Raw genomic sequence first — 21,644 nt, forward strand, 5'->3', positions numbered from 1 at the left:
GAGGCCAGCCTGGGCTTCACGAGATCTTGTGGATCAAGTCTGCTTGAGATGTAAATAGTCTTATCAGAACACAGCCACGCTTCGAGTTTAGATAGTCTACTCTACTTTTGTGCTGCAAGGGTAGCATTAGATACTACAGCCAGAGTGTGACCCGCGGGTGGAAGAGTTCACTTGGTTTTATAGAAAAATTACAGACTCCTGAGTGTTAACTCCACACTGTTATCTCTTGCTCTGTAATTCAGAACTTGTCACAGAAAATGGAATTTAGCTGGGCGGTGGTGGCTCACACCTTTAATCCCAGCACTTGGGAGGCAGAAGCAGGTGGATTTCTGAGTTTGAGGCCAGCCTGGTCTACAGAGTGAGTTCCAGGACAGCCAGGGCTACACAGAGAAACCTTGTCTTGAAAAACCAAAAAAAGAAAGAAAGAAAGAAAGAAAGAAAGAAAGAAAGAAAGAAAGAAAGAAAGAAAGAAAATAGAATTTATGTATAATTTGAAACCTACCATGGGGGACAACAGGGTTGGTCTGAGAGCCTTTGGGTAAAGGCATTAGTTGAACATGTCTGTTTGACAGAAGGGGTCTTAAATGGGGTAGGGCCTGGAAATAAGACACACACTTAAAGAGGGGAGAAAACTCAGACACTGCCAAGATGAGCCTGGCTGGGGGCTCTCTGCTAAAGATTTGTCAGAGTACGTTATTTTTCTCTTAGGCTTCATATCATGCTTGTTCCCGTAAAGTCTTTGGGCTTTTAGAATGCCAGTCACTGGTGATCCAAGTGAATCTGTACCTAGAAGGGGTGCTAAATGGACCTTGAGCCATCAGTCCCATGTGACAAGAAGCAAAACCCATCCCCATTCACTTCCACAATCAAAAAGGCTCCAGCTAACTTTTCTATCATCTGCATCTACCAGCAAACTTCATCAGAAAACCGTTCACTGCTTCAAGATTTCCAGATAAAAGGATCCAGAGGCTCAGAGAGCTCGGTTTCAGCAGTAGGGTCCAGTTGAATGGACTCATCCAATGTATTTCCCCAAAGCTTCTTTTTTTGTAGTCCCAATTCCCTGGCACAGTGTGTTAACTCCTTTTTACCTGGACATAAGCTTCAATCCCATTTTCAATAACTTGCCGCATGCTGGCCAGCATCACCTTCTCCACCTGCTGCAGCCACTTCTCCACCATGCCCTGAGGGGAAGTAAAACAGTGGGAGGCAGCAACCATCAATCAAAGCTAGGCAGAGACTGGAGGAGGAGCCCAAATCTCTCTCTGGAAAAGGCTGGTGCAGGATAAAGGAGATTGCTTCCTCTTCAAGCCAGTGTTCTTTCGCTGATCGGTTTATGCTTACTTACAGTTGTCTAGTAAGTATGTGTCTCCTCTAAAAATATTTAACTCACATTTCCTTCCTGGCATTTCCTCAAGCCAACAACTTCTCAGGAGGCAAATGAAATCCCTATTCCAATTAATAAAATAAGCTTCTCATCTTAACTGATATTATATTTTAAAAATTATGTGTTTGCATGTGTGTCTGTGCATGAGTATGTACATGTGAGTGCAGGTGCTTGTGGAGATCGGAGGCATGACATCCTTGGGACTGGAGTTAGAAGCACTTTTAAGTTGATCAACAGGGGTTCTAGGAACTGAACTTGGGTCATTGGCACGAGCAGTACACCTTCTTCTTAGGTGCTACTCTGTTCCATGGGACTGGAAGTCACTGAACGTTTACTCATTTTCAAAGGATTTATGCCTTGGAGTCATGGCACCCACCGTAATCTCAGCACCCAGGAAGCTGAAGCAAGAGGATATCAAATTCAAGACCCAGCTTGGGCTATATAAATGAGATCACTCCTACCCTGCCTCCACCCTCAAAGCATGTACATATGAAAAGCTAGGTTAGGTGATAGGATATTTCTTATTGATTCTGTTGTTGGACTGGGTCATTGTTTATCTGGGTTTTGAAAGTGTCACCAGGTCACCTGCAATATGATTCCTGCTAACAGAATCAACTTCGTGCCAGCCCTTCCCACAAGTTTTAGCTGTCCTGTGGTGGCCAGTGTGATCTTCATCTTAGAGACGGGTTACTGAGGCCCAGAAAGATGGAGTAATTTTTCAAAATGACTTGGTTATTAAATTACGAAACCCAAAATGTTCCATGCCCCAAACTAGAGCCCAAAAGCCTAGAGGACCACTTCCTCCAGTTTGCTCTGCTGTGGAGAAACCAAACGAGGGGATTACCTTGGCTTTCACTGGGTAGATTGTCTGTATGAATGGAACAGTTTCTTTTTCTGAGCTGATCATGCCCTTGATTTCCAGTTTGTCTGTAAACTCCAGCTTGGCAATTCCTTCGAAGCACTTCTTCAAGTGTGGCTGTACTCGGAGTGGGTCCTTTGTCTCTGACAAGATCTCCAGAAGCTCATCATTTGACAGGAAGAAGAATCTATTTCAAAGTAAAGAGAGTATGGTCACAGGGCATTCTTCCCAGGACTCGTGTTTCTAACAAGGGGATGCTCCTGGCCAGTGGATCCCACCATGTGATTACTGGCTGCATCTCAAGGTCTTTTTAGGTTTGGCTCCTCTCCTCCATCATCCTGGTGTACAAAAGGTAAAGATCATTTTGACTCGGAGAGGGAGAGAAAGGTTGGGAGTGGGTATGTATGAGCTCAGTGCTGTGGGTACTGGAACGATCACTTGGTTCTCAGCAATGCTTATATACTTCAGGATTGCCTGAGGAGCTCCTATGAACTTCAATGCCAAGGTTTCAATACCCAGAGAGTCCCATATACCTAGTATGTGGCAAGGTCTGGGGAAGTCTGTAATGTCTGAAATCCCAGCTGACTAACATGCAGTCAGTGTCAAGAACCTCTGAATGAGAGAAGGAGAGAAATTGGTCTTCCCTTTCTCTAGATATGTCAGAAAATAAAAGTAGAAATAAAGACATATGTGAAGTAGATTATGTACTTGCATGAAAATGCCCTTATGTAATCCAGTACTATGGAGAAATATAGAGTGTTTGTAATGAACCTATGTGCAGGCAGAGAGCTCTCCTGTCTTTAAGTGGAGGTGGTAGCCACTTCCCTGCTTGCTCAGGCTCTAAAGACACATAGGTGTGATTTCTATTAGTTTATGTTATCTCTATTATATGTAAGGCCCAAAGACAGAGTAATAATGTAAAATCATTTAGCATTCTGTATTTTGTTTGTTTGTTTGTTTTTATTTTTCAAGACAGGGTTTCTCTGTGTAGTCCTGGCTGTCCTGGAACTCACTCTGTAGACCAGGCTGGCCTCGAACTCAGAAATCCGCCTGCCTCTGCCTCCCAAGTGTTGGGATTAAAAGTGTGCACCACCACTGCCTGGCAGCATTCTGTATTTTTGAGGTAAAATTAATTTATGTGACTGTTACCAATAGTTCAAAATATTCAGTAAGATTGCTTGTTTTTATTTTACAAAAATGCATAAGCCCTTGAGATATCTGTGTGTTTATGTGTATTTAACTTAGATAGAAAAGTAGCTCAAAGAGATTAAAAAATAATTGAGTATCACATGCAGACTCCTTAGGTTTGAATTACAGTTTGGCCATCGGTCAGTTTTATCTCTCTTTGGGGGAGATCATTGTATTCTCACTTATAAAGTCAAGTGGTGATGATCTCAATGTTACAGGACTATTCTAAGATTACCTAAGTATAAAGCACTCATTGTGATGTCCTGGCACAAGGTGCATATGCTGTATTAGTGTTGACTATCAGTGTTCTTACTAGGAATGGCAACAAAATGCTAGAATTAAAGGCCAAAGGGTTTGGGGGCTGAAGAGGTGGCTCAGTGGTTAAGCATGTACTCTTGTAAGAGGACCTGGCTGCTCACAACTCCCTGTAGCTCCACCTCTGAGGGATCTAGTGCCCTCTTCTGGCCACTGTTGGAACCTGCACTTATGTGCATGCTCCAGCTTATGACACATTATAAATAAAATAAAATCTTAAAAAATATTAATGAAAGCACAAACCTCAGACTTCCAGAGTTTAATCTTGTCTCAATATTGTGCTTCCAAGTTACAGTTCCTTTGTTAGGGTAGTCCAAAGCAGAAGCCATTGTCACAAGTGGTTATTTATGTTAAAAAAATTAGTATTAGATAAATTAAAACTTTGCTTTCTGAGACTCTTTAAAACGTTCAGTGGTGGTCTAGAGAGATGGCTCAGCAGTTAATGGCACTGGATGTTCTCCCAAAGAAACTGTATTCAATTTCCAGCACCCACATGGAAACTCACAACTGTACCAGGTGATCTGACACCCTCCCCAGGCCTGCCTTGGGCACCAGGCATGTAAGTGGTATGCAGACATACATACCTTCAGGCAAAACACCCATGCACATAAAGCAAAAATAAAAATAAAAACAACATTCAATGACTACATGTGGCTAATGGTACCTTATAAGACAGAACAAATACAGAATATTTGGATCATTGAGAAAAAAAATTATCAAAGAACACTGTGTTGAATTTCTCCCACAAAACAAAGAAAACCATCACCACCTTAACTATAAAACCATATACATTTTTTTCTTGGTGGAAAGTAGAGAACTAACTTTGGCTCCACATAAAGCGACATTATAATTTTATGTTGTTATCTTATGAGACAAAGTCTCATGTAGCCCTACTAGGCCTCCACCTTTTTAGCTGAGAATGACCTTGAACTCTTGGCTGTCCTGCCTCCATTTCCCAAGTCTAGGATTTTAGGCATGAAACCCTACATTCCAATTGAGTTGAAAGGCACAGAGTGACAAGCCACACTGAACTTGACATAGATAGATATTTAGGAGTGATCCCTCAGCAGTAGCCCTCTAAACCTACATTGACTATTATATTGAACATTAACATTTGAAGGAAAATACAGTCAAATATTTATAAAATTATTGTGCCAGGAGCTATAAGTGTTCATGTTGAAAAAATTAGCTGGCGTTTCTCAAACATTTCTGTTTTACATGGAGATCACTGATCTGCACAGAAAACCTAAGAACTAGGTAGAACATATTGGTGTTATTATATCTCAACTTCAGACTGGAGAACCTGAGGTTGCTAAAGGTCTTCAAGTGATTAAATAGAAAAGCTTGGATCCCAGGGGAGATCTCTTTTACTCTAGATACCAGGTCATAATCATGATTACTATGCCTCATTAATCGACAAACATTGGCTAAATGAAGATGTAACCCATACAAAGTCCATTTAGCTTCACTCTAGGCGATGGCTACAGAGGCATGTTAATTCCTAGATGCCATCTCTGGGGAGCAGGGAAGCAGGAATGGGTTAGAATCCAGATCTAACATGAAAAATGTAATTCCACCTACATGTAGCCTCAGAGGGTAGGTTCAAATGAAAGAGCAATCCTAGATACCTGGGGAAAAAGAGCCTCTTCTTCTCCAGGTAGTCATTCAGCCCCCGCTGGATGTCTTCCAATAGAAGATTGGCTTCCTGAAGCTTCTCAGTCATTCTTGGCTGGTCAGCTGCCACCATAACCCTTGTATCATTTACCTAGAACACATACACACACACACACACACACACACATACACACAAATCATTATGTATACTCAAAGTTTTGAGATTGGTCATAGTAATGACTTCATGACCAACCTACCAACAGTGATGCTGCCCATGCCGGCATCCACTACCTATGTTCTCCTAGTCCCACAGGGGTGACTACTCACTGAGCATGCTTCCATTCCTTCAATCATGGTTGGCTGGGTAGAGGTTGGGCAACACCAACTAACTGAATAAATTTCATCTGAATACTTTGGGGGGTCTAAAACACAGACCATGACGCTCTGTTCTGGCCTGTGATGAACCCTTGATCATGGCTTTGGGGCCATGTATGGATCACTTCTTGCCATTCTACTCTGTGGCAGAGTAGGCCACTCTGCAGGGAAAGCCCCAAGTGGGCATGAAAAGAGGAGTACAGGCAAGAGTATAAGAAGAGTGCTTGTGGGTGCCTACGAACACTTGTATTCTCGGCTCTCTATTGGTCCTTTGGAGGCCTGGATGTCCCTCTGACCTTGCAGTCTACCCAATAGTCTTGCTCAGCCTATACTTAATGGATTTCTATAACATGCAAGCAAAGAAAGTAAACTAATATGGAATTTGCTCCACTGGCTGGGCCTTATAACCCCTTCCCCATACCTTGCCCCTATAATAGAGACCACAGGTAAGCCAAGCAGATACACTCCTTTGAGACAAATTCTCTGATCAGTCACTACAATTAAAGGGAAAAGATAAAGGGGAGAGACACCTTACACATGGTAAAATGTATCCTTCAAGACTTGTTTCTAATAGCACCTGCTCTGGAGGTCTCCTCAACACTCCCAGGCAACTGCATTGCTCCTTATAGTCTGCACACCATGAACATATACCACACCGTGTGGTTAGCCAAGCCTGTGCTCCTCACAACAGTGAGTTGTAAGAAAGAGAAAATCATGTTTTTCTTAGGTTTTTTTCTGACTTCTAAGATTACATCTGAGTCATCATCGACACCAAAAACTCATTAAATAACCGAGTGTCGATATGCATCACTATTTGAAATCTAAAAGGATTCCCAATCTATAAAAATGTTATTGCATTGATCTATAACAAAGTCTTCTATCTCATTAGGCATGATAAGCAAATAATGTAAGCTGCTAAGAGCTTTCTCCAGGGAAGTAAAATTTCAAAATTGTTCTTTTCATACCCCATATTTCTATAGTCGAAGCTTTAATAAATTATAACAATGATATAAAATGGCAAATCAAAAAAATCCAATATACTTAGTTGTTTCAAGGGATGTCGATACAATGCATCTGCTACTGTGTGGTAATAGCCCATAGGTAAGACACAAGAAATAAAACTCACCGCTTGAGACATAAGTGATTTCCAGTAACTATCCACAATGCCAAATTTCTTGCCCTCTTCTGGCATCTGGGCTATGATATCTTCTGAGCTGAAGATCGGCTCCAGATACAGCCAAGTGACTTGGCATTTTAACCAAGCATCCAAATTTTCTTGTACCCGAACTAGCTTTTCTTCCCATTTCTGTGAATTTAGCATCCCACATCTGAATCAGTAACCTGCCACTCTGCAGCATTCCCCAGTGAATGAGCTTGCAGGTGGATGGATGCATTCATTCAATCATTCACTCATTTAACAAATACTGAAGTGTACAGGAAACATGGATATGATGAAACAAAAGTCTTTTACCTTGTAGGCTCACATTTTAGTTAGACAGATAACAATAATAAAACTTATTTTTTTGATATGTGATGGTCAGGTGAACCACCTTATGAGATACTAATAAATCTATGTGGGTTGGAGATATAGCAGTATTAATAAAGTCCTTACATCTATGACAGAATCCAGGTTAAAAAAACAAAACAAAAATTAAAACCAAAAACTGGATGTGGCATATACTTGGAATCCCAGTGCTGAAGAGGTGGAGACAGGCAGATATCTGGGATTCGCTGGCCAATTAGCTTAGCGTATTTGGCAAGCTCTAGATCAATGAGAGCTCTTGTCTCAAAACCAAAAGCAACAGTAAGACTGTCAGTGCCCAAAACTGTCCTATAGGTTCCACATCTCTCTTCTCTCTCTTCTCTCTCTCCCTCTTTTTCTCCCCCTCCCTTCTCCCTCCCTACCCCCTCCTCTCTCTCCCCCCCCCTGACGCACACACGCGCGCGCGTACACACACACACACACACACACACACATACACACACACACTAAAATGAAGTTATTAACAAACCCTGTGTTTACTGTAAACACAATAGTTCAAATAGCCTCCTAAGTTCATACAACTAACAATACAGGCAGAATCAGAATACAAACCCAGAGGTCTGGACCCCAGAGGCCTATGCCAGTTTCTCATTTTCTTTTGTGCTCTACCTTTAAGATGTACTCTCTACTCTGACCTATTCCACTTCTACAGACAAAGCAATGGAGGCTAAACTCCTACAGTCAAGAGGCCCATATTCTAAATCACTAGATCTAGATACTCTAAAATACTTGGAGAATATCTTTCAGTTTGGCATGTTCAAGCCTCGTCTACTCTTTCAGAAGAGTGCTACAGAGGCCCAGCAGGTCCTGAGCTTGCTTACATCAGTATTGCTCTCAGCCTTGCCTCCGTCCATCCTCTCGGTTTTCCATTCAGGGAAAGGGAAGCATATGCTTTCATTGAATTAGACCCACTCCCTTTGGGGAACTGAGATCTAAAGGACACAATAGCTATTTTCTTACCCGACACTCTGCTTCTATTGGCTTGATGAATGCGGACCCACACATAGTTTGGGTCTTTATCACATGATCATCGAGGATTAACTGAATGTCATCAACTGCACACAAGATGCTGGTATCCTGCAAATAAAGATGCCCACTCAAAGTCAAAATCATGAGACCTGCTTGCTTCTCCCATCCCATTATCCGTGCTGGTTCTAGAAGGTTCAAGAAACCCTTACAGTATAGAGCCCTCCCTCCCCAGGGAGACAGGTATCTATGTCTCATGTGAGATTTTCTTACCAGAAAATATTTATTTATTTATTTATTTATTTATTTATTTATTTATCCATTTATTTAAAGACAGGATCTCAATATAAAAATTCCTACTTCAGTCTTGGAAGCACAAGTGTACACCTGACTCACATTTGTTATTAAAAATACTTATTGTCAATGGGGCAGGAGCAGTGGGGCATGCCTGATATCCCAGAACTCTGAAGGCTGATGCTGAAGGCACACTATGAGTTTGACACCAGGCTGGGCTACTTCGTAAGATCCTGTCTTAATAAAAAAAATGAAATAAAAACAAAAGAAACAAAATTTACTGTCTGACTCCTTTGCAGAAGTCAACCTAACCTAGACCTGTACCTAGACTCTGTTGGGGCTAGTGGAGCCTTTGTTCTCTTCCCTGCATTTCTGCCTCTCTGGGCTCTTGCCTTCCTGATTCATTCAGGGAGCATCAGCTTCTAATTCAACGGATAAGGCCTAGACTCCTGTACTGCACGGCCAATTCATGGAGGCTCTTGTAGTTATTTTTTAAATAAATTTTTAAAATTATTTTTTATTTCAATTCATGAGTTCTTTTTAAATGTCTGCTAACAGACAGGACACACTTATTAAGTTATTTACATGTGATCCCTTCATAAGCAAAGCATTGTTTGCTTGTTTTGTCGTGTGTGTAAGGGCCCCATGATAAAAGATCATAGGCGTGGAAACCCAGCTTGGAAATTTTTATCTTATCCATTTGGTGAGTTCCATTTTGCTAGCACATAAGGGTACTGTGTCTCCAGAGCCAGCTCCTATGGATGGCATTTTCCCCTCTGAGTTTTTGTGGCAGATACACTGCTAATAGTCTGTCACCTACAGCAAACTTGGTCATTGTTGCTCCAAGTTCACTTCCTTTCAGCCTGCATATACAGATGTAGATGCAGATATGGAAGATGAAAATGTAGATATGGACTAAATCTGGCTTGGAATACATTCTGTCTTTTTTCAGTGTGTCTACATAGACAGGCTATTCTCACACTGTCATTTTGCTATGGCTCCTCATTGATAGCTACTTCAGTCATAAACTTAGAAGATGGATCAGGGATAGTGGGCCTGACCGTAGGCTTCTAGCTGAACTCTTCAGCACAGCCAGCAATCTCTAGAGCAGTGTCTGATCCAATAAGAACAGACAGCTCACAGCTCCAAGTTTATGGAACCCAGGAGACTTGACCTTGTTGGGAGAGACCCAGTAATGAACTCATCTGCCTCCCGTTCTCCTGCCTCAGATTGTCCCATGGATGGTTCTTATCCAAGGGTGAAACCCAGACCATCACAATCAAAGGGAGAAAGAAGTCAAGTCACAGGAGGATGGTGCTCAGATTTTCAGGGTTTTGGTTCGATGCTGAATATTTGAAAAATGGAGTACTGAAAATGTAGCTAAGTGTTAGAGAGCTTTCCTAACATGAATAAGGTCCTGACTTCAGTCTCCAGCACTATGGAAAAGAAAACCAGGAGGGCAAGTGCAGATGCTCAGGTACTCAGAGGGTAGAAGAGCAGGGGAAAAAATCAACTATTTTTTTTTTTAATCCTCCCAAATGATTCTGCTGCACAGCTAGCATTTGAGATGCTGGGCTAAGGGCCAAGGGACTTCAGTGACTATCTACTGTACCCTCCAAAATTTACTGAGTACCAGTCCCCATATTTACCCTATGCTTTGTCACAAGAGCAAACTAAACTTTGGGGTTATATAAGCAAATGTACCTCCACACTCATTACACGAACTCTTATGCTATCTATAAACACCGTAAAAATAAGGAAATCCACACCCTTATAGTTCAAACTGGTGTGTCTGGGCACTTGTTGGGCCTGGAGAACCTCACACTCCATTCTAGTTTCCATGAATCAGTTTAAAGAGATCCCAAAAGAATTCTTGTATTTAGCATCTAGGAAGTAGAATATGTTATTCAGATATGCTTCTGAAGAACCTGAGATGGAATGTATGTGTGTTTGTATGTATGTGTGTAGTTTCACATGTCCATGTTCTTCTTGAGACAGGTTAATTTAGAAGATTTGCTCCATTTCTTTGTAATAGGTCAAAGGACCCTTTGATTTCAAGATGCACAGACAGCTTCAGTGGAGTGTGAAGGCAAGGATGATGGGTACAGGATAGGTAGGCAGAGGCAATCCAGATGTGGAGGGCTTTTCTTTCGTGAGGTCTGTTGCAATGCTGAGTGAATCATGTCTGAATCTACTACATAACACACTGGACTGCTTTTAGGGAGTTCCCTCTGGAGGGACTCACCGTGTCCCTGTACTTCACGAAACTGAAGCACATATTGACCCAGTCTGACTTCATCTTCTCCAAGTTTTTCTCCAGAGAATATTCCTTGCTGGCAGCTGCCCCAATGGGCTCCAGCCTGAGGAGAGAAGACATCAACAGCAATAGCAACAGGAGGTGGCAGGGGAAGTACTCAAGAAGGATTTCAGCTTAATCTTAAGAGAGTTCCAAAACTTTAATTTCACCAAAATGTTTTCCATAAGGTTTGCCAACTACTTCCAATGTGTTTCTTGCTCTGAATACCATTGTCTTTGGGGGTTGCTATAAGTTGAGTATGTTTTCCAAAAATTTGTGTCTAATTCCCAGTCACTCAAAATGCAACTATATTTGAAGAGTGTTTAATGAGGTAATTGTATTAAAATGAGGCCATGAGGGATGAGCCTAATTTAGCACAGGCTTAGTATTTTGGTAAGAAGAGGTTATGAAATAGAAATAGAAATAGAAGACCATGTGAAGATATAAGAAAAAGATCCTGTTTATACATCAAAAGAGAGGCCCCAGAGGAGACTAGCCCATGATTTTGGACTGTAAGATTCAAAAATTATGAAAATACACTTGTATGGCTTAAGCCACCCAGCCTGTGGAGCTTTGTAATAATAGCTCTAACAAATGAGCACAGGCTGAGTGACAGCGAGGCTCAGAAAGCAGTAGTCCAAAGTGTGGTGCTTTGCCATGCCAAAGACATTAAATGTCTGGAGATTGGAAGGTACCAGAAGAAGATTCAAAAATTAAGGCTCTCTCTAAACTCCTCCCACTCTCCAGCTCCCTCTCCCAAAACAAGTCATAGAAATTCAAATTCTTCCTCCTCCAGGCACTTTTCTCTACTACTCTGCCTTGGAGGTGGTCATAAAGAAATCCACTGATCTGTCTAATAGCAGTTCAGTATACTCTCCTTTCAGAAGGTGCCTGTCCCATCTCTAGGATGAAGGAATTAATGCTACACACAGAGAAGGTATGGAGAATTTGGGGATTCAGGCCATGAAGGCTTTCCCTTAGCTTAAGATTCCTCTGTCCAAACATATCTCTATATAGCCATTCATTTTCATGTAATAGAAGCATAAACCTGGATTTTCCTTGGGAATCTGGGTCATTTCAGAAGGTTCCCAGGACACGTAGCTTTGGTTAAATACATTTGTTATATCTTTCCTTTGTTAACCTATCCTGTTATGGCATGTTGAATATGACCCTTCTGGTAGGTCAGGAAGGGGATCACACCTTTTCTGCCTCCACATGAGATATTTCTTTGTCATGGGAGGCTGCTCTTTTGTTTATAGGAGGATGTTCAGCACCATTCTTGGCTTCTTATCTTCCCAACTTCATCCCTACTGCTCATTAGAATCTGATGTGAACTACATATGTAATGTTAAGGTTTGTTAGCCATGTTAGAAGAAAAGCAAGAAAGAGGCAAAATCATTGTTAATAACTTATTCCATTCAAAATATTATCATTTTGAGTAATGAATATTTAAAATGGTCAGTTGTCTGGATGTGGTGGTATATACCTTTAATCCTGGTACCTGGAAATCAGGGGAAGACAGATCTCTATGAGTTAAAAGTCACCCTGGTCTACACAACAAGTTCAAGGCCACTCAAAGGTACATACTGAGACTCTCTCAAAACAAAACAAACAAGCCAAAATTATCAGCTACTTACATTCTTTTTTTCTTGATAAGCTTTTAAAAATCCTGCCTGTATTTTTAAGTTCCAATACATTGAACCTAGACTAGCTCAGTAGTGGCATTTGGCTTGGCTCCTGCCTTGAGCAGCACTAACCAAAGGATTGAAAAACAAAACAAAGCTAACTCTCCAGGCCTGCCCTTATAATTTGAGCAACAGGTAAGATGTGGCCTGGGAACACAGTTTTCTAAGTGGCTTTCCCCCATGATGAAGATGCAGCAGCCCTAGTTGCCACACCCTGAGGACCATGTGCATCTTCCTAGGTACCATCCAAGTTATCTAAGAGACTTGAGTTGAGGTAATGTAAAGTCTCTATTGCTTTAAAGGAAATGTGGAAAGCAAATAGAATTCTGGACATCACTCTTTTTAAAAATAGCAATTAAAGGGCTGCGAGATGGCTCAGTAAAAAAGTACTTGCCACACAAACATAAGGACCTGAGTTCGATCCCCAACATCCAGGTTAAAAAAAAAAAAAACTTGTGGTGAGTTATGATGGTACACTCTTAAAGTCCAAGCACTGAAGAGGCAGAGACTGGAAGATCTCTGAGGCTCACTGGCCAGAGAGTCTAGCCTACTTGGATCCTAAGGAATGACATCCCAGGTTGACATCTGGCCTTCGTTTGAACACATACACACACATGCATGTACACCCATCACACATTTCTATCCCCACACTCCCAAACATACATATGATACCTCTCCCCACAAACACAAATAGAAATAAAAATAGCTATTCAGATAACACAAATTCTCACACTTGAGCTCCAGGGCACTTGGGGAGGGAGAAAACAAAGAGATGGTTCTTCACAGTGTGCTTCCTTGTCTGCTATTTGTTTCAAGAAGAGATCTAGGCCCACAAAGGCTCAGTGAGTTTTGCTCCACGTTCTAAGAGCTGGGCAGAGTCTCAGGATCACAGCTGATTTTTAGTTTCCCTTTGAAATAAAATCCCTGACCCTTTTTCTAGTCCCCACTACAGCAGAAAAAGAGCAAGGCACTTGGCTAAATCAGCCCAAGTGGGGTTCACTAATAGCTAATTCACCATGAATCAGGAAATCACAGTGACCCCTGAAGCAAAGCCCATCTGGGAAGGAGGGGTAAGCCCTTACTTATCAACAAATTTGTTGAATCCAAATTCCAACATGTTTGCGAGGCACGTGGTCTCCGTGGGCTTTATCTCATAGCCAACAACTTCACTGATCTGCAAAGAAAGGAAGGGGAACGAGGTAGCTGTGGAACATAGGGCTGTCCAATAGAATGGCTATGAGGATGGGAAGCTTCGTCATCTGCTCTGCCCGGTGTGGTACCATTAATAACCCGGGAGACTGTTGAATACTGAAACTGGGGCTGGGGTTTGAAGGAATGGACTGTTTGTGTTCGATTCATTGCAATTAGCTCACATTCAGCTAAATCGTCACATGGAACCGGTAGCTGTTGAGTCTGACACTGGGCCTGGGGGTTCCAGAGGCTGTGGCAGAGCCTCACTCTGCTGTCTTCAGAGTTTGTCTTCCTATTGATTCATGAGCACTCAAAGTCTGGAACAGGGCCTCAGTTGTACTTCAGGGGCCTATGGAAAGCTCAGTCTGTGATCCAAGCCTAGTGAGTGTTTGCTGAGTAAGGGGTTGTGGGGGACCATCTGTCAGACATGCTCTCCAGTGCTCTGAGCTGAGGATTCCCCTTTAAAAGCTCTCCCTACACTGGGGTTGTGATCCCAGCTACTCAGGAATCTGAGAAAGGAGAATCAAAGTTTCTAGCCTAGGTTATAGAGTGAGTTCAAGGCCAGCTTGGACAGTTTAGGGGGATCTTGTCTCAAATTTAAAGTGGAAGGTGATTTATGCACAGTAAACCACAGTGCCTAGGTTTAATCCCAGGACTCTCAAAACACAACAGAACAAGAAAAGTCATCCCTGTCCTCTCCAGGGCTATTTGTCAGGATCCCCATCTGCCTGGTGTAATACTTCTTTTGGCTTACCTCCTCAGTACAAATACTCCTAAGACAGCTCTGAGCTGAATTTTGCCTCTATTAGGCTGCCAGAGGATTAGAAAATACCAGAGCAGAGAGGAGTGTGGGTGCCATGTCACATCCCGTCTTACCCTGTGTCCTTGGCACCTGACATTTGCTAGACACCAGTAAGTATTTATGGAAGAAAAGCCTGATTAAACCAGAGAACTCAACTGGCTTCCAATCTGGGTTCTGGAGACCTCTGGAGGATCAGTATGGTAACAGACTAAAAATAATGAGCATTTATTGAGGGCTCACTATGAACAATATTGTTTCAAGAGCTTCACGCACTTATTTTGGTCTCATAGTACCACAGATAGCATGTAATGTGTTACCCTCACTTTACATCCAAGGGATCTGAGCTAGAAGAAAGAGCTTGTCTAAGACCATCCAGTTAAGAAATAGCAGAATTGGGATTTGGATCCAATTCTGACTCTAATAAATGTTTTCCACAAAACTCTAATGTCTCTTAGAGGATTCTTATGTATAATTGTTTGTATTACGCTCTGAACAGCTCTGGACAAAGGTAACATTTGGTAAAATTTTACAGAGCACAATCTACACAAGTGTTCCTGGTAGCCTTGACCTTTCTCTTATTGAAAATGTTTGTTTATTTTGTGTGTGTGTGTGTGTGTGCATGTGCTTGTGTTTGTATATCACACTCACTTGGGTATTGTGGGACACACATGGAGGGCAGAGGATGATTTGTAGGTATTGACTTTCTTCTTCTGACATGTACGGTTCCTAAGGCTCGAACTCAGGCTGTCAGGCTTGGTGGCAAGTTCCTTTACTTGCTGAGCCATCTTGTTGGCCCCATTTATTCTTTTATACACTAAAATACAGCAACACTCTGACTATCTCTGGGGTAATGTAGTTACATAAAGCACTTAGCATAGTAACTGGTCCACAGTAAGGACTTGGAGATTGGCAGGATTTTTAAATTTCTTTTTTAAAGAATTATGAATATTGACAAGACATTTGTTTCTCTAATTTTAAGGTCCTTGAACTATACTGTCAGTGTAGATATTAGTCCCTTGTGGCCTCTGAGAATCTCAAACGTGGCTCATCTGAATTGAGATGTGCTCTGAATGTGGCACCAAACATTTCTTACTGCTGATCTCTAAGTTGGTGGATACATAAATGATGACATATACTAGTTTAGAGAGCATATATCTATAAAATTTATTTCGCTCATTTCCCTTTACTTAATATGTAAAGTATGGACTGGCGATGTGGCTTAGTGGGAGAGAACTTGCCTAGCATGTGTGAGGTCCTAGATTCAAACTTCACTACTGAAAAAAAAAAAAAAAGGAAAGAGAAAAAAAGAAAAGAAAAAGTTGCAATCTTTTAGTGTGGCTGCTAGAAGCATTAGTATGTTGTGCAGTTGGTTCTATTCTTAGGGACAGCACCTCTGAGCTTCAGGGCCAGTTTTTGTCCATAACACTGGCTACTCTTTAACCTGGTGTGTTTCCTTGTCCTGTCTTTTATAAATGAAAACAGCAAAACCTTGTTGATATTTAAAGTCTATGACTCAAACACAAGGTTCTTGCCATGAAAGTTCTAATGGCCAGAAACCACACCCCAACTGTTCTGGGACCCAAGAAGATCTGTCCTCAGGCCCTGAGAGATAACAGGCAGCTTAGTTTTTGGAGCCTTTTGCCAGAACCAGAATCTATGTAAATAGGTCTCCTGAGTGAGGGATTAGGAGGGGCGGTGGCTTTGCCAGACCTGGGGCTGTCGCAGGTGTCTTGTCCCGAGTAGAGATAATCCATGGTTTATCTGGTGACACATGTCCTTTCTTATCTGCTCAGCCTTTTGGGTATCCACTTTAGAGACTTCATCCCTTCCTGCCTGGGGCCACTATTAGTTTTAGTTCCTGTTTTCTTCCTTGCTCCTAGGGGTGTCTTAAGCCAAACAGACCCGGATTCCAATCCCTTTCTGGTCCACTAACTAGCTACATGACAAGTTACTTAATATTTCAAAGGGTTGTTGAGAATGAAATGGGAGAATTCAGATAAAGTGTGCAACATAATGTCTGGGGCCTGTACCTGAGCAGAGAGTGCCTAGGGGTGGTTGGGGCTAGTGCTTACTCGAGGACAGCAGGATGACAGAGAAAACACAGGAGAGGAGGAATGGAGACCTCTTGGAGTGGTTTTCAGTTTTAATTATATTTGATATTATTGAGTTGCTGGGGCTCCAACTCAGGCTCGTACATGCTACGCAAGCACTCTCTGACCGAGTTACATCCTTGGCTCTAAGGAATGGCCTTTCAACATTAATGAAGACATTTTGAATAGTGCCATCTCAAGGAGACATCTGGCACTCTAAGAGGACACCTGTTCACCCAACATTCTTAGCTCCCCCACATAGACCAAAGGTCTAGGCCATCCATATTCATGGGGATAGAAGCCCCATGAGCATCTGTAGGGCCAGATGCCCTTTGCAGATTTCCTTTACGGGTGTGGCCCACGTAATGACCTCTCACCTGCCTTCTTGCACAACATCCCAATCCTTGCTGGGGTCCCAAGTCTCCTGCTTTACTGTGATATCGAAGACTGCTCCTCCCTGTAGACAGACCCTGAACTCATGTATCAAGACTCCTGTCTTCCAATAGAGATCAACATGCTCTCATCCTCAGGCTTAGGGGACCACCTAAAATGATGTGTGTTGAGAGAGTGGCACTTTCCAGGGGCCAGGACCTCAGTCTTATGCATATTTCTGAGAGGATAATTTGCCTGTGTCAAGTTGGCCACATTGTCACTCCACATAGCAACTCCCCAGTGGAGCACATTTCAAGGCCACTTGAATGTGACAGTCACTTTAGAAACACAGCAAGCCTTTCTTTTTGGGTTAGTGTTCACACCACACTTGTCACCCTCACACTTCATTGCTTATAAAAATCCTAACTATTTTTAGGGGGGAATATTTATTATTCTAATTTATAGGCTTAAAGTGCTTAAAGAGTGCAACTTTCTTCTTTGTTTTTCTATTTGAGACAAGGCCTCACTCTGTAGCACAGGCTAGCCTGGAATCTACTATGTAGCCTATTTGAGCTTCTCAAATACTGGGATTCTAGGAATATGTTACTGCAGGCATCCAGTGTGTCAAACTCTTTCTGAACTTAGCCTGCTTAATCAGGAAACGCTGCCAAAGGCAGCCTGCACAGGGATCAACTGGACTCATTCTCAAGGCAATTCTTTTTGTGTGATGAAGAATCAATCAACAATTTTCCATTGTGACTGTAACTACTATCTAGAATATTTACACTCTAGCAGTGAGTGCCCAACAAAAAGCATCAAACTGGTCATGAGTTGGGAAGTTTATCTCACAATCTACCCATTACCCTCCTGAAGGCCAGCATGCCTGGTACAATCTCCTTGGCCTCAAGTAGATTCTCTTTTCTTGCTTTCCCAGGGATTCCTGGGATGGGACAGGCTGGACCACACTAAGAATGACATGAACCTGTTGCCAGTGCCGATCCTTCATCCCAGGGTTGCAGGCAATGGTGAGGATGGGTATGTGCTGCTTGAACTTCTCAATCTTCAACTTGACATTCTCTGCTAAGCGCTTGGGCGCAGGCACATCAATCAAGGTCTTGGTCAACTTGTAGGTCGTCCTCCACATATTCCCTATCTCCTCGGCAATTTCCTCAGCATTCAATAAAAAGAGGGGGCCTGGAACAAAGAGAAGTTCAGATTATGATGGAGATGCTTGCCATATGCTAATTCTCTGGACTTGAGAACAGTGACAGCTGTACTGAGACAAGCTGAAGTTCTGAGCTTGGACCTGGATTGGAAGGAAGCCTCTGCTTAGCTAGTAAAGCCTTGTCCAGACCTCCACACTATTACCTGCCATCCAAGGTAACAAGAGACTCCTGGAAGGGTGAGTGTGGAAATGACGTGAGACCGTATAAACAAAGGGCAAACATGCCTGGCATATGATGGGTGTACACTGTGGGGAAGGGGAAGGCTAGCTGTTTAATTAGTTTTAAAGAGTCCTTAAAGAGTCATTAAGCTAGTTTTAAACACGATCTCAGTAGTATTAAAAGGAGTTTCAAAGTGTTGGGAAATGGTGGTTAGAGAATGGGAGCCCGCTAGAGTTCTAAGAATTTTAATTGAAGTTTAAAGCTATTAAGCCAACAAACAAAGAGATACTAAAGAGTATGGCTCAGTGGGTGAAGTGAAGGCCTGAGTTTGGGTCCTCAGCACCATGTTAAAACAAACAACAAAAGTCAAACAACATAAACAAGCTGTCCCATGATGAGGTTGGGGAGACAGGTAGATTGTGGGGACTCTCTTGACAGTCAGTTTAATCAAGATGAGAAGATCTAGGCTCAGTATTGGCTTTCCCTCCTCTCTCTGTCCCCTGTTCCCCACCCCCAGAGATTTAAAAGGAATGACACTTCAGTTTTTAAAGTACTTCAAAACATTGGTTTCTTTCAGGGGGTGCAGGTAAGGAGTTTTAGTATTTGGTTCTTACATCCAGCCTAAATTTTTCCATGGTACTGCTCCTACTTGCTGTCGAAACATTCTAGATTAGCATTACTCTCTGCATACAGCTAACTGACTCATAAATACCCCCAAGTCCCCAGGGTTGCCTAGATCAAATGCAACTTCATCTCTCACTTAACACGTCTTAGCAGCTCAGTGTTTTTTGTCACTAAAACTTAAATCTTGCAAGAAAAAGTAGGTGCTGGTAGACTTAGTTGGAACAGAAGCCACTTCCAGGATGAGGAGTGGCCTCATCTTTCTTCCTGATATGTCTATTATGTTCTGTTGATTCTGCCCACACAGAGCCTCCCTAGCCTCCAGAGCCTAGAGTGAAGGGTAGATTTTAGATGTGCCATGGCACTCTGGCCCCTCATAAAAGCAGCACCATAGAGGAACAGCTCTCAATCTCTTTCCTACTTCTTGGAATCATCAGTATGACAAAAACTCTGGGTGCTGATCTGATTTAAATCCCTTAATACGTCTCTTGCATTTTGGTTCTTTATCTCCCCTTGTTATTACATCTGAAAATATAGACTATGGCTGTCTTTATCCAGAGGGTTGGAATCCAAAGAACAAATTTAGTTTCAGAGCTGGCTGGGTAGACCCGCACCCCCACCTCCATCCCTGCAACCAGGCAGGGTCAGAACTTGGCATACCGTTCATCCACTCCTCTGACTTGGTGCTGAACTCGTAGGCTGTGACCCACAGCTGCTCATAGGGAATTTTGTTGACCATCAGGGTTTGCAGAAGAGGGAAGGAGCTCTTCTCCTTCTCCAACAGCTCCTCTTCCTTGTTGATCAACTGTGAGGAAAAGAGAAGGTTGTCTGTTGGGTAGAGGTTCTCTTGAACCCCAGAAACTTCCATGACAAATTCCCCAGTCCCAAGAAGGCCAAGTGGAGGAGGTAGATGTCCATTCAATGCGTGGACTTAGCAAGAAGATCCTTCTGCTGCCTCTGAAGGCCACAGAACCTGAGGTCTGGCTGCTGGAAACTGATAATGTGATGCTTGCTCTATCACTTTTGTTCCCAACACACAGTAGGCCTGTCTCCATGTTCATAATTTCTACATGAAATCTACTTGTTCATATAACTGTTTACAAGTCTTCTTACACTAACTTCCCTCAAAGGTGAGAATTTCAGTGTTTAAAAACAAAACAAAACACTTGTTAACTGACCTTTGGAGAAAGTAGCTTAGTGGCTCCAAGTCTTTTTCCCCCTACTTTAAGTGGGGCTAGGAATAACAAACCCCAAAGGTTTTGAGACAGCTACACAAAGCCCTTTCCATATCACTCAGCACATAATGGATACACAACAGGCATAAGCATTTACCTTGCTCTAACATCTTTGGGTGCTTCATGACTTACAAATACCTGTTGAAATGTAGACAACATGTGGGGAAAGGTAAGCTGAACATAGTCAGGAGAGGGTGGGCAAGCAAGTAGTGCTGTGCACCTGACAGCTGCCTTATGCATAAACTAAGAACCAAAATGACCAGTACTTAGGGTCCCGAGTCCCTATCACAAAGTTCTAAACCTCAAATTCCATCAGTGCCAGATCTAGGTTCTTCGAGAGGTCGTTAAGCTTTTCCACATTGTTCTTCATTTCTTCAGTAGTCATCACTTCACGCTTCCTGAACATTTCCAGCTCTTTGCTATAGCCTTCGAGTCTTGACTCGAATTCTGAGCACCTGAAAGCAAAGACAGCCCATCACATCGGAATCTCACATTTTCTGCTCTTCTCAAGTTATCATCCTGGGAAGGGTTTCTCATTTTGACACTTCTCTGACTCTGCATCTATCTAAAGGCAAGCAAAGAAGAAATAAAAACAAAACAAGTTAAAGCATCTGTGATCCATGGACTGGAGCTGGGCTGGTATGAACCAACTGGTGACTAAACACGCTGAGAAAAATTTCTTGTTCAGATAAATACATGCACAGATATGTATTCCATGCATTGTTTATTCATTCCACCATTAGATATTTATTATTGAGGCTTGATATATCCGGTAACTAGACATCAGAAAATTATCTTTGAAGTATTTATTAATATTTATATCCTCTTGGAACATGCATTTTAGTTGGGAGGAGATCTAGACAATAGTAATGGATGAGTGAGTGAGTCAGTGGACTGATGGATGGATGGATGGATGGATGGATGGATGGAAGGATGAGTAAGTCCCTAGATATACAGACAGATTAATAAATCTATAAAGATGCTTCTGAGAGTAACAAATGCCCTAAGGAAAACAAAACAGAGCAGAGTAAGCAGACTGCCTTGTGTTATCCACTGTCGCTGGACTGATTGGAGAGATCTCCCTAGATATGTCTACCCCATCCATATGATCAACAAATCTGGTCTCAATTTGTTTCTTCCTTTACTCAGTTTTGATGGGTGATCTAATGTTTAGTGGCTAGGATCTAGAGCCAGAACTGCTTGGCTTAAATGTCTATTTTGATATTTAATAGCTATGTGGTCTTTGGGCACATCACTTAAATTCTCTATATTTCAGTATACAATGAAGAAAAAGTATGACCTTAATAATGCTAATATAATGTCATTCAGTACTGAGCTTCATTTATCACAATCACTATACAAGTATTTCTTCTCATTGACTAGAGTGTGAATCTATACATTTTGTTCATTAATTCCACATGTTCCCAGC

The 21,644-nt window shown here is 42.1% G+C and overlaps 1 protein-coding gene across 1 annotated transcript in view; it reads right to left on the reverse strand.

Moving 5' to 3' along the window:
- Positions 1-21,644, reverse strand: part of Dnah3 (dynein axonemal heavy chain 3) — a 172,271-nt gene that overhangs the window by 106,337 nt on the left and 44,290 nt on the right. The window contains exons 16-25 of the mRNA XM_031388102.1: positions 20,517-20,670; positions 19,641-19,785; positions 17,957-18,168; positions 13,602-13,693; positions 10,784-10,898; positions 8,239-8,355; positions 6,862-7,041; positions 5,375-5,511; positions 2,229-2,430; positions 1,089-1,181 (exon numbers count right to left, since the gene is read on the reverse strand). Of these exons, the coding sequence (XP_031243962.1) occupies positions 1,089-1,181; positions 2,229-2,430; positions 5,375-5,511; positions 6,862-7,041; positions 8,239-8,355; positions 10,784-10,898; positions 13,602-13,693; positions 17,957-18,168; positions 19,641-19,785; positions 20,517-20,670 (1,447 nt within the window). The remainder of the gene's footprint in view (positions 1-1,088; positions 1,182-2,228; positions 2,431-5,374; positions 5,512-6,861; positions 7,042-8,238; positions 8,356-10,783; positions 10,899-13,601; positions 13,694-17,956; positions 18,169-19,640; positions 19,786-20,516; positions 20,671-21,644) is intronic.

This window comes from Mastomys coucha, unplaced genomic scaffold (assembly GCF_008632895.1).
Source record: "Mastomys coucha isolate ucsf_1 unplaced genomic scaffold, UCSF_Mcou_1 pScaffold21, whole genome shotgun sequence".
NCBI classification, from domain to species: domain Eukaryota; kingdom Metazoa; phylum Chordata; class Mammalia; order Rodentia; family Muridae; genus Mastomys; species Mastomys coucha.